At 42.8% G+C, this 13,984-nt stretch overlaps 1 protein-coding gene across 1 annotated transcript in view; it reads left to right on the top strand.

The window, feature by feature from the left end:
• The window catches only part of alx4a (ALX homeobox 4a), a 229,669-nt gene that overhangs the window by 129,482 nt on the left and 86,203 nt on the right, over nt 1-13,984 (top strand). Inside the window, exon 2 of the mRNA XM_039739104.1 lies at nt 13,331-13,644. Within this exon, the coding sequence (XP_039595038.1) occupies nt 13,331-13,644 (314 nt within the window). The remainder of the gene's footprint in view (nt 1-13,330; nt 13,645-13,984) is intronic.

Here is a 13,984-nt window from a genome sequence, read left to right as displayed (position 1 = left end):
AAGCGCATGTGTGTGCTGCATGTGTGATGTCATCAGCGTCTTTTGTTTCGCTAACGCAGGTTTGTCCTTAAGGCGCATGCGCACGAACTACCTGACTCATCAGTCTCAACACCTTTGATTCGAGGACCAGTCTGATTCTCATTCATTTGATTTCCGAACAAAAACTCCCAATGCCCCTCCCCTAATTACCCTGAGACACACTCTCTGTTACACCATTACAATCCTAGTCACCCCATGACACAATTCCTGTCATTCCCTTCATTCCATGTCACAATCCTGGTCACACCACATCACATTCCCTGTCACCTCATGACACTCTGCTAAATTACCTTGTGACACACACATTGCCATCTTAATCACCCCATGACCAGTGCTGGTGTTGGGTTATTTTGCACCCTAGGCCAAGCTAATTATTTCGCCAACCAACTGTTCAGTAGCTAACCCGTGACAAACTCACCATTACTCCATGTCACACTACTAATTACCACCAACATATTCCTAGTCGACCCATGTCAAACGCCCAATCCCCCTGTGAGACGCCCTTTCACCGCTTAAACACTCCTGGTCATTTCATGTTACACTACCAGTAAACCTGTGACACTTCCCAACAATACAATTCAACATGTCACACACTTCCACTCACTTCATATAAATTCCTTGTCACCCCATGACACTAATTACCCTGTGACACATTGTGTTACTTCATTACAGTCTATCTATCTATCTATCTATCTATCTATCTATCTATCTATCTATCTATCTATCTATCTATCTATCTATCATATACTGTAGTGTCTTTCCTATCTATCTATCTATCTATCTATCTATCTATCTATCTATCTATCTATCTATCTATCTATCTATCTATCTATCTACAGTATCTATTATATAGTGGCTTTCTATCTATCTATCTATCTATATAGAGTGCCTTTTATCTATCTATCTATCTATCTATCTATCTATCTATCTATCTATCTATCTATCTATCTATCTATCTATCTATCTATCTATCTAGTATATAGTGCCTTTTATCTATCTATCTATCTAGCTGTTGACCCCTCACACGGCACACAATGGATGGACTGGACATGTCAGTGTTCTGAAGAGCATCACAGTACTTGACACACACCTATAGCTCAGAGAGTCCCCCAAACCACCAGAGCCCAGGAGGATGGCAGCTCGAGAATGAGAGAGCCGCCATCCACATCTGCAGCTTATTGTAAACTGCCACCCAAGGCGGGAATTCCCGGAATGGTTAGAAGAATCCAGGATAAGCCAAAGTGGCAGGCTAATGTGACATAATGACAGGGACTTGGCCGTGGGCGGAGTGAAGGGGTTTGGAGCGAGGCTTCAGTAATCGTTCTAAATCATCTCTCTGTGGCAACTTGTCTGCAATTGTCATTATGGCACTTTTAGCTAAACCCATCTTAGAAGTCCCCATGCCAGCGCTTCCTGGAAGTCTGGGCAGTGCGACGTTTGGAGAGTAAAAAGTTTTTATGTGATCTGGAAAAAGAAGAGCCTGTTGAATCGCACTAACATTCTGATATCGTGGCCACTAGGGGATGCACACCAAACAAACATTAAGCTAACCTTGAAACTAAACTTGTTATGCTGAATGGTGGTGGCCTTAAGTGTCCACTTAGTACCATGCAAAGCAACATGTCCCTCATGCAATTGAAAGACTTGAGACACTCATTATGGGAACACTGGCCTATCACTGTGGTGGACAGTGCTGACGACTGAAAAACAGCAGTTTTGGTGCAGATACCCACTTTTGTTAGGATCGTATGGTGGATTTAGAAATATTATCATTTTCTCCCACTCCCTTGTTTGCTCTCCATTCACATGTTTGTAAAGTTTGTAATTCTTCCCTGGTCCCTTTTTAAATGTAATAGAGTATGACAGAAGTCGGCCTACAGTATATAAAGCACCTACTGGCCTTTAGCTTACAGCAACAACAACAACATTTATTTATATAGCACATTTTCATACAAAATTTTCATTTGCTTTACAGGATGAAGGAAGAGAAAAAAAATTAAGCAATACTAATTAAATATAGAATAAAGTAAAGTCTGATGGCCGGGGAGGACAGAAGAAAACAAAAAAGAACTCCAGACAGCTGGAGAAAAAAACCCTCAGGGGTTCCAAGGCCACGAGACCACCCGGCCCACTCTAGGCATTCTATCGAGCATAACTGATCTCAGTCAGTCCTCATGGTTTTCAGGCTCCATTTGGAAGAACTTGATTAAGATGCTGGTCACGTGGACCTCTGGCCTCCAATCCATCAATGTAGGGACTGCATGGTCCCCTGATCAGGTGGTGGTGGCGCAGATTGCCACCGCAGAAGAAAAAAACAGCAAAGAAAGTAGGAGCTAGTATGGATTGTGGAGCTACCAGGAACGATAATGATAATTAAATGCATATACAGAATATCAGGGTTAAACTAAAATGAAGCTCTGAGAGAGTCATGTTGAAAGAATGAGTTTTTAGTAGTTATTTAAAGTGCCCCACTGTATTAGCCTGGGGAATTTCTTATTGACAAGCTATAACAGATTTTAGGTGCCTAACAGCAGAAGGCCACCCGCCTCACCACTTCTTTAAAGTTTAGCTCTTGGAATTCTAAGCAGACCCTCATTTGAAGATCTAAGGTTACGATTTGGAGTGTAAGGTGACAGGCGTTCTGACATACAGGATGGAGTAGATGATTGAAGGCTTTATAAACCATGAGCAGGATTTTAAAGTCAGTTCTAAATGGCACGGGTAACCAGTGTAATGATGCTAAGACTGGGGTGATGTGCTCAGATTTTCTTTTCCTAGTTTGGCCACTGCATTCTGCACTTGTTGCAATCGACTGATGTGTTTTTTTGGGTGGTCCTGAGAGGAGTGTGTTGCAATAATCTAGCCGACTGAAAACTAAAGCGTGAACTCATTTCTCAGCATCATGCAAAGTTATAAGAGGTCAGCCAGCTCGTGTTGTCCGCCTCCCTTCCTTGGGTTCCTTGGTGTTTCTGATCTTCATAAGTTCTTGTTTCCATTGTGATGGCTCTTCTCTCTTGTTATTAATTTTGCTCTTTGGATTTTGATTTGGACTTGGGTTACTTCTTGAAAGTAATAATTTTTGAAAGTGTTCCTTGTATGTTTGTTTTGGAATCTCGACAGCTAATAGAATAAGTTTAAATACAGTGTTCCTCCTGCGTCTCTCTTTGGTATCTTCACGTTGTCTCAGCCTCCCCTGCCATATGCGTACCCTCAGCATTCTTCATAAGCCACTGCTCAGAATCTGACTCTGTCATTTCACCTTTTTTGCCACTTTTTGACCACAACCAATGGTAGATGTGCCCCTCATTACCCGCTTTGAAAACATCACTTGTATTCTTGCAGATACCTCCCATCTTTGATGGCGACTCTTAGTGCTCCTCATATGCCTTTCCTCAGCCTCCTCGTGTCTGCCAAACTCTCTTGCCCGCCCCCTGTCTGCTTACCAATGGTCGATGGGCCCCTCATTGCTGGTTTTGAAAACATCACTCGTATTTTTGCAGAGACATCCCAACTTTGAAGGCGACTCTCAGCGTTCCTCCTACACCTTTCCTCACCTATCCTCCTGTGTCCCAGACTCTCTTGCCCGCCTCCTGTCTGCTTTTTGACGACGACCAATGGTAGATGGGCCCCTCATTACCCACTCGTATTCTTGCAGATATCTTCCATCTTTGAAGATGACTCGGGTTGCACCTCATTACTATTTAACAAATGGACGTTGCTGTTTTGAAAACATCACTCGTATTTTTGCAGAGACATCCCAACTTTGAAGGCGTCTCTCAGCGTTCCTCCTACACCTTTCCTCACCTATCCTCCTGTGTCCCAGACTCTCTTGCCCGCCTCTTCCTCTCTCGATCACATTCCCATAAAGGCTCCTTCTCAGGCTGTCACTTCGAGGTGCCTTGCTTGCTTCTGGGGTTCTTTTTGACCACCAACAATGATACATGTGCCCCTCATTGCCCACTTTGAAAACATCACTGGTATTCTTGCAAACATCTTTCATCTTTGAAGGTGACTCTCGGTGCTCCTCATAAGCCTTTAGATAGCATCCTTCTGTCTCCCAAACTCTCTTGCCCACCTCTTCCTCTCTCCATCACATTCTCGTATTCCCATCATTTCAATGAGTCTTGCTCGCCTCCTGTCTGCTTTTTGACGACGACCAATGGTAGATGGGCCCCTCATTACCCGCTCGTATTCTTGCAGATATCTTCCATCTTTGAAGGTGACTCGGGTTGCACCTCATTACTATTTAACAAATGGACGTTGCTTGGTAAGTTATTAGCTCTGTTGTCGTTGAAATGCTCCATTTTAATTAAAGATAAAATAATCACAATCATGAACTGAACTTCACAGCCCTAAAGTATTGTGTCATCATCCTGACCACTGAGCGACCAAAGCCGGATTACTTGGATGGACTGGACACACACAGACAGTTTGCATTTGATAATAAAGTCTGGCTGTGCCACCCGTCTAAGATGAGTTGAAATCTAAGTAAGACCTCAGCATTAATGTTTGCAGTGCATGATCTGTTGGAAAGTATTTGTAAAGCATGTACTAATAAGATGTATTTCATTTGTCATTCTAACAGATGGCGCACCAGAAAAATGAACACTACTTTTATGACTCCCAAAACAAATTGCATATAACAGAGACATACTGTATGCATTACATTTGCCATTCCAACAGATGGCACATCACAAACATTTTTGGTAATAAAATTCATTACTGCAAATGTTTGTGATGTGCCATCTGTTGGAGTGACAAATGTAATGCATACAGTAAGTCTCTGTTATATGCAATTTGTTTTGGGAGTCGTAAAAGTAGTGTTCATGTTTGTGGTACACCATCTTTTAGAATGACAAATGCAATGCATGTGTTGCTGTTATATGTCATTTGGTATGGGAGTCATAAAAGCAGCCTTAATGTCTGTGATGCACCATCCGTTGAAATGACAAGTACCACGTATTTTATTGCTACAAATATTTATGATGTGCCTTCTGTTGAAATGACAGAGACATAGCAACCAGATGGACACACAGATAACCAGACCCTCAGACATGTATCCTTTTATTAAATAGGATAGATAGATAGATAGATAGATAGATAGATAGATAGATAGATAGATAGATAGATAGATAGATAGATAGATAGATAGATATGAAAGGCACTATATGATAGATAGATAGATAGATAGATAGATAGATAGATAGATAGATAGATAGATAGATAGATAGATAGATAGATAGATAGATAGATACTTTATTAATCCCAAGGGAAATACATAATCCAGCAGCAGTATACTGATACAAAGATAGATAGATAGAGGAAACACTAGATAGATATACACTTCTTTTCCAATGACTAGAGTAGATAGCATAGATCAGATGGCTCCTATGATGAGCTCACAGATGTAGTTGCTCCTCCTCTTCTGACTTTATTAATCCCAAGGGATTTTACTCTGCGAGTTTTTTCTCTAAACCAAAAAATATTGAGTTGGTGCATCCATCTCAGTCAGTCGTTGACGGGCCCTCACTAAAGCCCCTGAGCTCTGGTCTCAAGCAGGTGAGCCAACCCCAGTTTAGCAGAAGTCAGGCTCGCCTGAAGCTGCTCATTTGAAATTCACATACTCCAGCAGCAGTATACTGATACAAAGAAACAATATTAAATTAAATAGTAATAAAAATGAAAAAAATGAAAAAAAATAAAAATAAAAAAGCAGACAATAAATTATAAAGAGTAGGAAACACTCAGACCCCCAGTCCTTGAAGAAAGATGGTTTATGCACTTCTTTTTCCAATGTACTATCACAGAGTTCTTCTGAAAGGTGGTCGGAGACTGGCAGGCAAGGCAATGGGTATGTGCTTTGGCAGCATCCTGCCATCTCATCATTTGTCGTTCGCCATCAGTTAAATGGCTCCTATGTTTGGGCTGACGCTAAGATGAGCTCACAGATGTAGTTGCTCCTCATGCCATAAGCATGAGATTATGAGATTCAGCCATTTTTAAAAAAGATCGTCCTTGCATGTTAGTTTAGCACCTTTCACCCCCTCAGGGTGTGGTTTCCTCTCGACAGACCAAATCATAGTAAACTTTTCACGCCGCATGGTTGGTTTTGTTCTGTGTCTCTTCCCGTATTGAATAGAAAACGTATCCTTGCCTCAAGAGATTATTGTTAGATCCTTTTTGATTGTCACAAACACGTGTTTGAAACACAGAAGGCGCGGATCAATACTCGACTGCTGGGTCAGCTTGGAAAATGAACATATTTAGTAAATTTGTAAGCCTTTCTTCCATGCCCCATAGCCTCCAATGTAAAGTGCCAGTGCAGGCAAAATAATTTATTATACTTACGGAAAGTGTTTAACTGTAGAACATAGACTTGCGTGGCAAATGCCTTGAAAAATACCAAAGTTATCCTTTTTTTAAAGACAAAATCCTGAGGGTTGTTCTAAATTGGTGTTTCTTAACCTTAGTCGTGCCACGGGCCAGATTGTGACATATCAGTGTGTCTGTGATGACCAGGAAGTGGGGGAAAGACGGACACCTCCCTGAATTTACTGCAATCAATGAGTTTGTAAATTTACTGCTGCCAAACATGGGGTTCTCCCTTTGTGAATTGAGCACAACCAGACGAATCAACCAACCAAGGGGGGATTTCCCCTGCCTCAATTTAGTGAGACCACATGGGGTGATTTCCCCATGTGTGATTTGGGGAGGAGGATATCCCATGTGTTTCATGAATCTAGCCCGGTAATCAGTGCTTTTCCTTCTGCTGCCTCTGTGTCGTCAAAGTGAGGAGGAGCAGGGTTTTATCCGGGGTTGGCCACAGCCCACTTCCAATGCTACCATGGCCCACCGGTTGGGAAACGCTGTTCTAAAAAAAATGTAACTGACTGGGGGAAATTATTACTTTTTTCTAGCACAACATCTGTGCCATCAAGCAAAAATGCCACGACTATATAGGTGGACCACCGAAAGTGTAAGAAGCAAAGTTTCACCCCAAATGTCAGATAGATAGATAGATAGATAGATAGATAGATAGATAGATAGATAGATAGATAGATAGATAGATAGATAGATAGATAGATAGATAGATAGATAGATAGATTAAAGGTGCTATATGATAGATAGATAGATTAAAGGTGATAGATATATGATAGATAGATAGATTAAAGGTGCTATGGTGCTATATGATAGATAGATAGATAGATAGATAGATAGATAGATAGATAGATAGATAGATAGATAGATAGATAGATAGATAGATAGATAGATAGATAGAAGATAGGTGCTATATGATAGATAGATAGATAGATAGATAGATAGATAGATAGATAGATAGATAGATAGATAGATAGATAGATAGATAGATAGATAGATAGATAGATAGATAGATAGATATATGATAGATAGATAGATAGATAGATAGATAGATAGATAGATAGATAGATAGATTAAAGGTGCTATATGATAGATAGATAGATAGATAGATAGATAGATAGATAGATAGATAGATAGATAGATAGATAGATAGATTAAAGGTGCTATATGATAGATAGATAGATTAAAGGTGCTATATGATAGATAGATAGATAGATAGATAGATAGATAGATAGATAGATAGATAGATAGATAGATAGTTGTGAAAGGCACTATATGATAGATAGATACTTTACTAATCCCAATGGGGAAATTCACGTATACCATAATTATGCAGTTTTTTGAGGAATATTACATTTGTTGCACTAAAAAAAGATTAAAATTTAATTCAAGAGAGTCGAAATTAACTTCAAGACCGATGAATTGCTTTTATAGTGGAGTTAATTCCTTGAGGTGAATTCTTAATTCTTTTAAAAAACCCACAAATTGCTTATCAGCTTCTAAAACGCTGGAGCATAACAGCTGGCTTTTTAACGTGTGGTTTTTAAAAATCCACTTCAAAACTGTCACTTTATTTCCTTTTTCACTCCAAACATGTGTGTCATGTTGACGGCGCAGACCTCAGACTGTTAACGTCACTTTCATTAAATGGTGGTGGCTAGAAAGGAGTAGCAAGCAGGCAAATTGTATTTAGAAAACACATTTAAAGACAACATAGTGTTAGCCAATGCGCTGCACATATAAAAGATAAAAGACAAGGAATAGGATAACAAAGTTACAAACCATTTGATCATTGACTTCGACACATTAAGACAAAAAAAACAAAAGTATAAAAAGCATACATTTAAAAAGGTGGGGCCAAGCTATTAAAGGCTTTAAAATCAAAACTGAATCCTAAAACACACTGGGAGCCAGTGCAAGGATGCTAATACCAGAGTGACGTGACTGCTTTTGATACTGATTTGATTTTGATATAATTTGATTTTATTAATCCCAGAGAGGTAATCCTTTGTGCCAATCAACAATCTTGCCGCAGCATTCTGGACCAGTTGCAGTCGTAACAAAGAGAACAGACTGATATCCTTCCCCAGCCAGTCTGTCATGGCTGTCCGTCGATTCAATGATGACGGCGTCCATCCATTCATCCATCTCTGACACATGACAGGAAGGGCCTACACAAAAGGGTTGGTGATATCTGCAGTAGTGAGAGTGTGCAATGCTTCATCACACTTCTTCGCTTCCTATCAGGAGTCCACGTGGCAAGCCGTCAGTGTTGCCAGGTGCCCGGCCTTTCTGTCCAAACTGGGCTATTTTTGATTGGTGTCCGCAAAAAAAGAATGGGATTTCACAGATTGTGCTTTTTTGGCCTTCTTTTTTTAAATGCAACATGATATTTTGGGTTATTTTTCTAAAACCGCTCCTTCACTCGATTTGGGTGGTTTTTACCCATTGTGGGACCTCTTCCCCTCCTATTCGGACCTTTACACGTACTTTATTGTTCTCAAACCTCCGAGCAGCATTCCACCTACCGCTTTCCGGTGCGTCGCTTTGTATACGTCAGATGGTGTTCGAGATGGCCTTGGACTAGAAATTTTATTATCCGTGCAAGCTGTGTGCAAGGACAATGAGAGACGGAAAACAACTGCACCAGTTTGGATGGACCCTTGGTGGGACGGGGAGAGTGGCTGAGTCTGTCTTAGCCAGGACCTCAAGTCTAACCTTGCCACCATGTTTGACCCTGCCAGGAGTACGCGACTCCCGACCACATGGAACATCGATCACGTAAGCCTCTCCTGCAAATTAAGGCACTGATTCAATGGAGAAGTCAATCCATTAAATTCAACAAACAAACTGAAAACAAAACAAATGTGCGACGGTATTAAACAACAGAAATACAGGATTTCGCTTTTCGTTAGGTTACAAATTGAGACGCCTCCTTCTGGGGATGCCTGACTTTGTAGTACTTGGCTCGGAAGTTGTGGAGTCAGTTACCCTCACTGGGTGTTTTCTCTGTGCTGTGGAGGAAGAAGGAGGTGGTAACGTGAGCAACAGCACCCCCTCTCATTCCGAAGTGGAATTACTTGCTTCCGATGAGCCAGGAAGGTGATCCTTTGACACGCAAGAGAATTACAATAATTTAAACGGTGTGAACGCTGGCCCTGGCACAGACAGACGGACATCATGTTGTCACCACACATCATTTATTATATACACTATTTACAGTTTGCTCACGTGCACCCCCAGTGCCTTCTTGCACCGATTTCCCCAAGTCCAGGCCACACAGTCCTGTGCCTCTTTTCTCCTGGCCGCCTCCAGTCCTTCCTCTCACTCGGTCTGCTTCCTCCCGACTTCCACCACTGACTGGCCCCTTATGTAATGCTCCCGGATGAGCCCCAGGTGTTCCCAGTATCCCCTCCTTGGCCACACCCCAGCGTGGCGGAAGTGTCGGCTGTCCTCCTGGCAGCTCTCCGGGCGCCACACAAAATCTTCCCCCCAGCACTTCCTGGTGTGGCGGAAGTGCTGGGCTCCAGGGACAATTGGGCACTGGGGCGCCGCCTGGCGGTGGCCACGGGTCCCTACAGGGCTGGGCTTCAAAGCCCCCTACCCGAGGCCCCCTGCATAACCAGGACAGACGCCCCCACTCGGTCTGGAGGAGGCACACGCCCTCCTCTGGTCCTCCAAGGAGTCCCGGCCGAGGACCACACGGGATGAACCGGCATCGGGGCGCCGCCTGGCGGTGACCACGGGCCCCTACAGGGTAGGGCTTCCATGCCCTCGACCCGTGGCCTCCAACAGAACCAGGACGGACGCCCCCTCACGGTCTGGAGGAGGCACAAGCCCTCCTCACGTCCTCCTGGGCGTCCCGGCCGGGACCACAACAGATAGAAGAAATTGCATGGAACACTTTCTCTAATTCAGTTAATGACAATATTGGCCTCACATTAGTGATCATTCTAAGCAGGAAAAAGACCAATGAACAGCTCTGTCTGGGTTATCCAAATACACGGCTTTAAAGAGCAACTGAGCAGCTTCACGAGGGCTAATATTGATAAAGAAAACTCCGATTTAGGTGTTTTTGAGTGGTGATGGGTTGGAGAGCCACCAGCCGACCACTTAATTCTCCACATGGGCTTACGTGTTGTAATAAAGAGTCCACACCAGCATAAAGGTTTGGGGTTTTCCGGCCCCGTATACTGTAACAGGATGAGTCAAAGTAGATTCATACATTAATCGTAGGTTCTAACAGAGACTGCCCAAATGGCGGAATGGGGGAAGATTTATGATGAGGGACCGGAAATGAAGAGTGATGCATGCTGGGAAGGAACCGAGATGAATTCTGGGATTGATGACGCCATCAGGACCCGACAGAGGGAGGGCGGAAGTGGTGATGGTCGCAGGATCATGGCGGTGGTGCGTCTTTCTTTCTGTAGGATAAAAGAGAGAGAGGTTAGTACTCCGCCAGTCTCCTCTGGCATGTGCTTTCATGTTCCTGTTTAGGTCCTTCCGCGGCCCCCTACTCGCACGTGTGTGACAGTGTCTTTATCCGCACACAGCTTGGGTTGCATTGAATTATAATCCTGTTTGGCTGTAAAGCCTTTTTGTGAAAGGTGCTAAAACAACAACAGAAATATGAAATCGTTTGGCGTTTAAGTATGAGAACCGAATAAAATGCAATATACCAATATGTGGAATGCCAATGAGTCCTGAATTTTAAAGAACTCTTGCTGCATTCGTACAGCAATACAGGTTTTCTTAAACTGTTAGTGTCCTCTTAGGTAGCCAACCGTGCGTTAAAGAGTTCAGTTGTTTGGTAAATATTAGAAAGCTTTGCAAAGCAGAAAGAACCAACTGCATATACAAAGAACCTTTCTCACAATGAAATGGTGCTTGGTCAAGCAGTAGTCCTACGAGGAGCCACAAAACCCAGTAAAGAATAATAAAGTGCCATTAAGGAGTGCAAGTGGATTAATCAAGTAACGTACAGGATTTGTTATGACTATTATTCCATTTCTGTCAAATCAATATAATTTTAGGAGTTCATTGTTGCCCGGCATTTCCAAAACATTCAGCATTTCTTGGAATGTGTGCCGATCTCTGCCTGAATGCCATCTTCTGGCCTCTTCTAGAGAGGTGGTGGCAGCTCACAGGCTTTCCTAAATCCTGGCAAAGTTAGAATTGGGAATGTTGATGAAATGCTTTTACTCCTATTCCTAAAAGCAGAAACCCATTCACGTCAGTCTGAGATGTTTTGAGCCAGCTAGGACCGTGTTCCTACTATGAGACACTGTGGTATAGCGAGTAAATCGGTGGAGGTGCATGATTTTAAATAACTGAAGGGGCGCTCGGGCCTCGGAGGGGTGTAGGTGTGCATGGCAGAGCAGCCCCAGAGTGTTGGTGACGTAACCGAATGATCGCATATTCCTGTGCAAACACGTAATGTTCAGTTGATTGCCTTGTCTCGGGGTTTGTAATCAGCGGCAGCATAAAATAGTATAAAAGGGGGTTTGGGGACAAAAGGGAAGAAAAATTGAATAGATTAAAGGTGAAAGTGAAAGTAAAAGTAAAGAAGGACAGGATCGTGGAGGAGCACATGCTGATGTAGAGAGGGAACAGGTGGTCAGGAATGAGCCCCAACAGGAAAACGAGGGCTGTGGTTGGTCCTGTTGAGCATATCAGGGTGCAGGATTGACCTTCTACTCCGGATGCCCAGGATGGTGACAGAAGATGGGGGCAAGGCTGGCTCGTCTTAGCAGATGCTGAAGGACTGTTAACGGGGACACACAACCTGAATTTGGGGATGATTGCAGCTCTTAGTGGATGTCTACTCATGCTGCAGAGACCCCCTTTAGGATAAGCAGAGGAGACGTCAGTTCAAGAAAGAAGCATCGTGGCTCGAGATTGTTCTTAAAGGAACAGATTCTTGTCCTGTGATTTTAGCCTCGTCTTATGGATTTATTTATTTTTTATTTATGGATTTGAACTTTCACATGAACATCTGTTTTTATTGGATTATTTACGTATTTATTTACGCAAGAATCTGCACAGCACTTTTTACACATGGTTTGTTAGCAAAGCACTAAGTACTTTTGCACAAGCTCTTGGCTGTGTTGAGTCCTCATTGCCTAGTCCATCAGGGTGTGGTTTCATCTTTACTGGAAAGAAAAGGGGAGGGGTGATTTAGACTTCAGGTGTGAAGCCCCGCCCCCTTCAGAAAAGGTGACTAGAGGGTTGCGCTCATGAGCTCTCATTGAAGCATTTGGAGGCTGCAGTAGTAGAGGAACACTACTGATGATGCATCCCAATATTGGTGTGAAAGGCTGAAACACCCCATGAGCCAGAGGAACACTACTGATGATGCGTCCCAATATTCTGGAAAACTTCTCTAAGTCTACCGTTCACCATTCACCAACAAGCGTAACTGAACCTATTGTATGTGCTTGCACAAGGATAGTAACATCTCGTTCTGTGTTTTGTAATCTGACTTAAAGGTACTAGATGAGGTTATAGTATTCTGTGAATGAAAGGCACTATATAAGGTCATGATGCACTGAGACTGAAAGATGCTACATATAAGATAATGTTCTAAGGTATTGCAAGTGAAATGCACTATATAAGTGTGTGTGTGTGCTCTGTGACTAAAGCAGAAAATATAAGTGTTTGGTTACTGAGAGTGATAGGCACTCCATAAGCTCATGGTGTCCTGAGGCTGAAAGACAATATATGAGCTTCCCATGACCTGAGGTTGAGTGTACAGGGTACTGTGTTACTGCTTTGGTATTGTCATAGTCCCTTCTGGACTCATGCAGCCCTAATTAAATAACATTTTTATTTATTTATGTATTCATTCATTCATTCAGTCAGTCATTTATTTATTTAAATCACATAACCATGGCAGCATTTTCTTTTTTTGCAGGCAAAGACTCCTCTGGATTGACCGACTCCGAGTTACCCCCCAGCTCTGAACCAGCAGGAATGGACAGCAGCTACCTCACCGTGAAGGAGACGGGGGTCAAAGGGCCTCAAGACCGAACAGGATCTGACCTGGCCAGCCCGTTGGACAAGGGCGAAGGCGACAGCAACAAAGGCAAAAAGAGGCGAAATCGGACCACCTTCACCAGCTACCAGCTAGAAGAGCTCGAGAAAGTCTTCCAGAAGACTCATTACCCTGATGTCTATGCCAGGGAGCAGCTGGCACTCCGAACAGACTTGACGGAGGCCCGGGTGCAGGTAATGCTGGACGGTGGAGAGTTGGGGCTCTAAGGTCAGAAATGGCTGTCAGGAAAGAAACGGTGGTGACATATCCAGGGTTGGGTTGGGTACCTGGAATATTCTGCCACATTAGCTCTGTTGGGGTGATGGTTTCATTGCCATGAACAGCAACAACAAGTACAATGTGAGAACTAAGAGATCCACGTAATCAAAATCAAAAATAACTTGGGTAATTAAAACATTATAAAGCTCTTTGGGGGCCATCATTATGATATGCCATAATGCAGTAAATCTAAATATGAATTTGTATTACTGTAACTAATATATTGGTAACGAAAGGCACTGTACAAGCTTACAA

The sequence above is a fragment of the Polypterus senegalus genome, chromosome 1 (genome assembly GCF_016835505.1).
Source record: "Polypterus senegalus isolate Bchr_013 chromosome 1, ASM1683550v1, whole genome shotgun sequence".
NCBI classification, from domain to species: Eukaryota; Metazoa; Chordata; class Cladistia; order Polypteriformes; family Polypteridae; genus Polypterus; species Polypterus senegalus.
This window is presented reverse-complemented; position numbering and strand designations above follow the sequence as displayed.